At 42.9% G+C, this 7,500-nt stretch overlaps 1 protein-coding gene across 1 annotated transcript in view; it reads left to right on the forward strand.

Moving 5' to 3' along the window:
- The window catches only part of myom2a (myomesin 2a), a 43,918-nt gene that overhangs the window by 21,161 nt on the left and 15,257 nt on the right, over positions 1-7,500 (forward strand). The window contains exons 15-23 of the mRNA XM_062426352.1: positions 28-214; positions 307-433; positions 1,606-1,784; positions 1,888-2,002; positions 2,229-2,388; positions 3,503-3,609; positions 4,398-4,442; positions 5,653-5,789; positions 6,842-6,986. Of these exons, the coding sequence (XP_062282336.1) occupies positions 28-214; positions 307-433; positions 1,606-1,784; positions 1,888-2,002; positions 2,229-2,388; positions 3,503-3,609; positions 4,398-4,442; positions 5,653-5,789; positions 6,842-6,986 (1,202 nt within the window). The remainder of the gene's footprint in view (positions 1-27; positions 215-306; positions 434-1,605; positions 1,785-1,887; positions 2,003-2,228; positions 2,389-3,502; positions 3,610-4,397; positions 4,443-5,652; positions 5,790-6,841; positions 6,987-7,500) is intronic.

The raw sequence follows: 7,500 nt of genomic DNA on the forward strand, positions 1-7,500 counted from the left end.
TTGTAAATATGAAACTCTGTGATTCAGCGACTCCAGCGCCCCTCATGGCATCACCATGCTGAGCTGTGACGGCTCCTCCATGACTTTGGCCTGGAAGAGTCCCAAACACTGCGGCGGCTCCAAGATTAAGGCTTACTACGTGGACCGGCGTAACGTAGACAATATGATCTGGAAGGAGGTGAACCTGACGGGCTTCAAGGAGAGAACCTGCACTGTGAGTGGCATCAAAGCAACCAGACAGGAAATAAAATATATAAAACTGACTCATATGAATAATTATATCTGATAACCTCTTTGTATCTTCAGGTTGAACATCTGACGGAGGGATCCTTCTACGAGTTCAAGATCCAGGCCGCTAACATGGCCGGTGTGGGCGTGGCCTCTGTTCCCAGCGCCGCCATGAAATGTGAAGCTTGGACCATGGAAGCGCCCGGTACGACAACCATCAAACCATTACTGTGTCATTTTTAAAGCTTCCTGAATCAGAATCATGTTTATTGTAGCACATACAATGCAAAATGCTGTCCTCCAAAGTCCAACATGTGTAAGACACTAAAGACACTACTAAGAGTCATTAAAAGTCACTGAGAGGAATAAGACAATGTGCATTAACTTAAAAAAAGAAAACGATAGATATTAAAGAGAGATGGATGCTGTTGGAGCTTCATTATTATCAATCAGTCCCCGAGATAGATAGAAAGAAATTGGCTCGTCCTATTGTGTCACTAAACTGTGATATGAGTACCTGGGAGGGTTTTTCATGGTTTTACTGAGAGTCAAATTCAGCTGAATATTTATTTACTTAAAATAAATGTGTCATTGGGTTCTTTGAGGTTCCCAAAAAAGTAAATTACCACATTTACCAAATGAATAGCAAATTATTAACGCTCCAACATCTGCATTAAGTTCATTTAACTGTTCCTATAGAAGCTGCTGTATTAGAGCCATATACGCACGCGGTTGTCAGTGTCATCGATCAGTTAACGTGGCTGAACAATAACCGGTTCAGGCGCAATATTTGGCTTTTAAAAACTCTAAAACACGGGTGTCAAATATAAGGCCCGCGGGCCAGAACTGGTCCGTCAAGGGTTCCTATCCGGCCCGCTGGATAACTTTGCAAAGTATGAAAATTGCAGAAATGTAATTGCAATTTTTCTGCTGCTTCAGAAGTTGTTGTTTTTTCCAACCTTACCAGAAAACAATGAATACATATCGTGATCTTATTTAAACCATTCATATATTTAACATCAGCAGCTTCTGTGCAAAAAGACATCATATTGTTAAAACTGGACTAAATTTTTAAGACATCTCATTTGTTTCGTAAACAGTTGGTTTATTATAGTAAAGTTATAATATATATAGTTTGACACCCCTGCTCTAAAGCCTACAGTAGATGCCTCCTTTTTTACATTTTCATCACTTGTGTCAAACTTTATTCATAAGATAAAGAATAATATGACAAACTGATGCTGTTGTGACTATAATGTAACATAATTCTCTCTTTATTCTCTTAAAACGTGCATATTACTGACCACAATATACAATCAAACTGCCTTGTCTCTTTGTTCTCGCTCATGTGTGTTTGTTTTATTTTTTCACTGACAGGTCCAGCTTATGACCTGAGCTTCAGTGAGGTCAGAGGTCACTCCCTGGTCCTGCTGTGGAAAGCTCCAGTCTACACTGGAGCGAGCGCAGTCACCGGATACATGGTGGAAATGGCCAAAAAGGGCTCAAAGGAGTTTGTCTCCTTAACTCATGAGGCTGTGAACCATCGCTACCTGCATGTAAGAAACTGCTCATCCAGCTGATTATTATACTGTATTTAATCTGTTCCTCCGTCACCTCGTCACTGCATACATGTGAGGATGTTTCCGTTGTTTCCTGCAGGTGAAAAGTCTGGAGGAAGGTCAGTCCTACGTGTTCAAAGTCCGTGCAGTGAATGGAAACGGTGTTGGAAAAGCTTCCCAGCTGTCTGAGCCAGTCTGTGCCAAGGCTCTCCCAGGTAACAACAACTTAATATCACGAACATCTGCAGCCACATGTGTTGGATTTACTCTGCACCACATTACTGTACGTTAATAAAACACCTCATCAACGTCATTCTAGCTCCTCAAACACACTTTCTCATTGAAAATAGGCAGTGATGGATTGTTGACCGAATATTAAACTGCAGACAGAAGTTGTTTATTTATGTTTTTTCTCACCCGATTGGTTCTTCATGTTCACAGGCACCAAGGAGATTGTGGCCGGTGTGGACGAGGAGACCGGAGACATCTACCTGTCTCTGGAGGCCTGCGAGATCAGCGAGACCTCCAAGTTCGTTTGGTCCAAGAACTACAAACCCATCGGCGAATGCCCCAGAGTCTCCGTCACAGGAGAGGGCAAACAGTAAGCTCGCTGTTATATGTTACACCTTCAACACATCATGAAAGGCTTCAGGGTTGAACTCAGCATTTTATTTGACTTCACACCATAGACTGTATATAAGAAATGGATGTAACATCCGTGACGTCACCCATTGGTTTGTGGACTGCTGCTCGGAGGCCAATAGTATCGGATCTGAGCAGCGCCATCTTGAAAATTTCAGGTGCATGCTGGGAAAAATAAAAACACGGATTCTACTTATATGGGCATCAGGAGGAGCATGAGGCGCCCTCCTGAACCTGTGAACCAATCAACCTGTCAATCACGACGTAGCCACGCCCTAATGCATACCCTGCTTTATCGTCAAATATAAAATCAGGGAGGCCAAAATGTCCCAAATGAACATCATACTGCATTGAAGAAGGCTTTAAACTAGCGATTGAGACCATAAACACATTTTGAAAACGTTTACTGAGGTTAGAAATCAAGTGAGAAGTTGGTGAATTCTCCATTGACTTGTATAGAGACGGAAGTCCTTTTGACACCAAAACGGGCGCCCCCTGGTGGCCTTTTGATAGAATGCAGTTTTAAGTTACTTCCGCGTTTGCCTCATTTCAGAGGACCAGAACTCCCCGCCTGCTTCACACATCTTATTATCTTGAAATAATGAACTATTCTTCCACACTGACGCACTTTTTAACACCACAAAGCAAACAGTGTGATTCACCTTCAGGCCTCTTCCTGTTTGATCTCTGTCAGCACGTCTGAATGGAAAAAATCATGTTTGACTTTTTCCAGTTTTTAGTCTTCACAAATATTTGAGACATCGGGCTCATGCAAGAACTTTTTCATGTTCTTCTCCTAAAACTCTCTAAAAAGATTTTTCTGTGAGGTTTGTTTGTACGATTGTTCCAAGTCGGATTCAACAAACTTTCTCAACTGCCCAAACTTTGCTTGTAAATCAGTCTGGTGTATAATAATTAACACTTCTAAAATCGCTTGTTCATTTATTTATTCCTTCACAAAATGTTATAAAAGAGTTAAAAGAAACACAAGAATGTCAAACTGTGGAGCGTCAAGTGGACAAAAAGACAAAAACATGACAAATTAATTTTTTTTAATGTGTTTTTCTCTCCAGCTCCAGACTGACTTTCACTCACCCTGATAAAGATGATTTGGGGAAATACTCCGTGGTCCTCACCGACACCGACGGAGTCTCTGCCAGCCACACTCTGACTGAGGACGGTACGTCATGTAGTTTATGGCTCAGTGACTAATAATTGTTGGCAAGATGAGCAATTCAAAAATATCTTGAAAAAAAGTTTTAAAAGCAGCATCAGGTTTGTTAAAATGTACATTTAGTATTTTTGTTGGTTTTATATCATTTGAAATTAAATTTGCATCATTTTTTAACCAAAAGTAAAACTGAATGCTCCTGAACATGTCAAATGGTGTAACCACAAAAGAATGATACATATAAAATATTTTATCTACCTAGAGGGAAAGAAAGAAAGAAAGAAAGAAAGAAAGAAAGAAAGAAAGAAAGAAAGAAAGAAAGAAAGAAAGAAAGAAAGAAAGAAAGAAAGAAGAATAAAATGAGAAAGAAAGTTGAGTAAAGAAAAAACAAAGAACAAGAAGTAGGAGGAAAGAAAGAAAGGGAGGATGAAGAGAAAGAACAAGACGTTGGAGGAGAAGGACAGAAAGAAAGAAAGAAAGAAATAAAGAGGAGGAAGAAGATAAATAAATAACTAAAAGTAGGAGGAAAGAAAGGAAGGAAGAAAGAAAGAAAAAAGGAGGAAATAGAGAAGGGACAACAAGAAGTTGGAGGAGAGAGAAAGAAACAAAGAAAGGAAGAACAAGAAGTAACCACAAAAGAATGATAAATATTAAATATCCACCTACAGTGTATTTAAGTGGACATGACATGGACACAAAAAACGTCATTGACCCGTATATGTCTTTTTTTTTTCTTTTTTTCATCGTCATACTCAAAAGACTTTTGTTGCTCATGTCTGTTTTCTTTGACTCTGCAGCTCTGAACACCATGCTGGAGCTCAGCCACGCCATCAGACATCCAGGTGAGACTGTGAATCTCCTCCCTCCCTCCTTCTCTCTTTCTTTCCTTCCTTCCCTGCTTCCCTCCTTCCTTGTTTCCTCCCTCCCTCCTTCTCTCTTTCTTTCCTTCCTTCCTCTCTCTTTCCTCCCTTCCTCCCTCCCTTCCTTTCCTTCCTCCCTTCCTTCCTTCCTCAATCCCTCCTTCTCTCTTTCTTTCCTCCCCCTACCTTCCTTCCTTCCTTCTTTCCTTCCTTCCTCTTTTCCTTTCTCCCTCCCTCCCTCCCTCCTTCCTACCTTCCTTCCTTCCTTCCTTCTTTCCTCCGTCCGTCATTCCTTCCTTTCCTTGCTCCCTTCATTCATCCTTACCTCCCTTCCTTTCCTTCCTCCCTTCCTTCCTTCCTCAATCCCTCCTTCTCTCTTTCTTTCCTCCCCCTACATTCCTTCCTTCCTTCTTTCCTTCCTTCCTCTTTTCCTTTCTCCCTCCCTCCCTCCCTCCTTCCTACCTTCCTTCCTTCCTTCCTTCTTTCCTCCGTCCGTCATTCCTTCCTTTCCTTGCTCCCTTCATTCATCCTTACCTCCCTTCCTTCCTTCCTTCTTTCCTTCTTTCCTCTGTCTGTCCTTCCTTCCTTTCCTTGCTCCCTTCATTCTTTCCTTACCTCCCTTCCTTCCTCCCTCCCTCCTTCCTTATCCTTCCTCCCTCCTTCCTTCCTTCTTTCCTCCTTCCTCCTTTCCTTCCTTCTTCCTCCCTTCTTTCCTCCTTCCTCCCTTCCTTCTTTCCTCCCTCCCTCCTTCGTTATCCTTACCTCCCTTCCTTCCTCCCTCCCTCCCTCCTTCGTTATCCTTCCTTCCTCCCTCCTTCCTTCCTTCTTTCCTTCCTTCCTCCCTTCCTCTTTTCCTTTCTCCCTCCCTCCCTCCTACCTCCCTCCTACCTTCCTCCCTTCCTTCCTTCCTCCCTCCTTCCTTCCTTCCTTCTTTCCTCCTTCCTCCTTCCCTTCCTTCTTCCTCCCTTCCTTCCTTCCTTCCTTTCCTTCCTCCCTTCCTTCTTTCCTTCCTCCCTCCTTCTCTCTTTCTTTCCTCCCCCCTACCTTCCTTCTTTCCTTCTTTCCTCCTTACTCCTTTCCTTCTTTCTTCCTCCCTCCCTTCCTTGACTCGAGGACAACAGGAGGGTTAAATTAACACTATTTTCCTTTAGGATCTAACTCTTTTATTGTCTTTCTTCTTGTTTCTGTGCAGTTATTCCTCTGAAACACGGCCTCAACTACGAGATTCTGGAGAAGGGTCACGTGCGTTTCTGGCTGCAAGCCTTCAAACTGTCCCCGTCCGTCTCCTACCGGTTCATCGTTAACAACAAGGAGGTCACCAGCGGGGAGGTAACGACTCAACACTCACACTCACTGAGTCTTTGTGTTCCCTGTTTTAACGTCTTCTTGAAGCTGCCACTAAAAACTTTGCACCTTGAGGCGACAGCATGCTGATTTGTTGCCTTCAAGCCTCGCAGGTTTACTTTCCAGCTCTGACGACAAATATGACACCAGTCAGCTTTTAGTCTTAAGTGTCTTTAGGTAAAATTACCTCATGACTCATCGTGTTTTACTTTTAAATATTTGACTTTGCTGACTCATCCTTTCTTATTTTCTGACTAATGATCAAAGTAAAGATGAAAAAAACAAAAAGAAAGTCCTCTGAGGAGACTTATCATGTTGCCACTATATTAAAGACCTTTTAACCCTCCTGTTGTCCTCCAGTCAAGGAAGGAAGGGAGGAAGAAGGAAGGAAGGGAGGGAAGGAAGGAAGGAAGGAAGGAAGGAAGGAAGGATGGAAGGGAGGAAAAAGGAAGGAAAGGAAGGAAGGATGAAGGAAAAAAGGAAGGAAGGAGGGAGGGAGGGAGAAAGGAAAAGAGGAAGGAAGGAAAGAAGGACAGAGGAAAGAAGGAAGGGAGGAAGCTGGGGGGAGGAAAGAAAGAGAAAAGGTAGGACGGAGGAAGGGAGGAAGGAAAGGAAGGAAGGAGGGAAGGAAAGAAGGAGGGAGGTTGGAAGGAAGGAAGGGAGGAAAGAGAGAAGAAGGAAGGGAGGAAAGAAGGAACGGAGGAAAGAGAGAGGAAGGAAAGAAAGAGAGAAGAAGGGAGGAAGGACAGACGGAAGGAAGAAAGGGAGGAAAGAAGGAACAGTCAAAACAGACAAGGTCAATTTGACCCGGGAGGACGACAGGAATGTTAAAGGGAATTTATTCTCCTTTTCTGTTCACATTGATTAGAATGTAAAAATATAATATTAAAATCTGATGTATGTACAGTCTACTTTTCTTGTGCTAACTTGTTATTCTATTTCTCTGGTTTACTAATGTTATGATGTTTAATGCATTGTTGTTTGTTTTGTAAGGTGTCTCATATGTCTCAATATTTTCCCTATATTTTCCTCCTCAGGGCCATAAGATCAGCCATGACGCGGCCACAGGAATCATCCAGATGACGGTGGATCATTTCACCAGAGCCAACGAGGGAACGTACACCGTCCAGATCCACGACGGCAAGGCCAAGGCCCAGACCTCCCTGGTCCTGGTGGGAGACGGTGAGGTTTCATTCACTCTCACATTACTGTCATGATTTCATTTTAAAGGTACAATACTGTTTATTAGATCGTAATCATGATATATCAGAATGTCACAGGAGTGGAGGGTTGTGAAGCAGGCGGGGAGTTCCGGTCCTCTGAAATGAGGCCAACGCGGAAGTAACTTAGAACTGCATTCTATCAAAAGGCCACCAGGGGGCGACCGTTTTGGTGTCAAAAGGACTTCCGTCTCTATACAAGTCATTTTGGCCTCCCTGATTTTATATGTGACGATAAAGCAGGGTATGCATTAGGGCGTGGCTACGTCGTGATTGACAGGTTGATTGGTTCACAGGTTCAGGAGGGCGCCTCATGCTCCTCCTGATGCCCATATAAGTAGAATCCATGTTTATATTTTTCCCAGCATGCACTGGAAATTTTCAAGATGGCGCTGCTCAGATCCGATACTATTCGCTCCCGAGCAGCAGTCCACAAACCAATGGGTGACGTCACAGATGTTACGTCCATTTTATAT

This window comes from Scomber scombrus, chromosome 2 (genome assembly GCF_963691925.1).
Source record: "Scomber scombrus chromosome 2, fScoSco1.1, whole genome shotgun sequence".
NCBI lineage: Eukaryota > Metazoa > Chordata > Actinopteri > Scombriformes > Scombridae > Scomber > Scomber scombrus.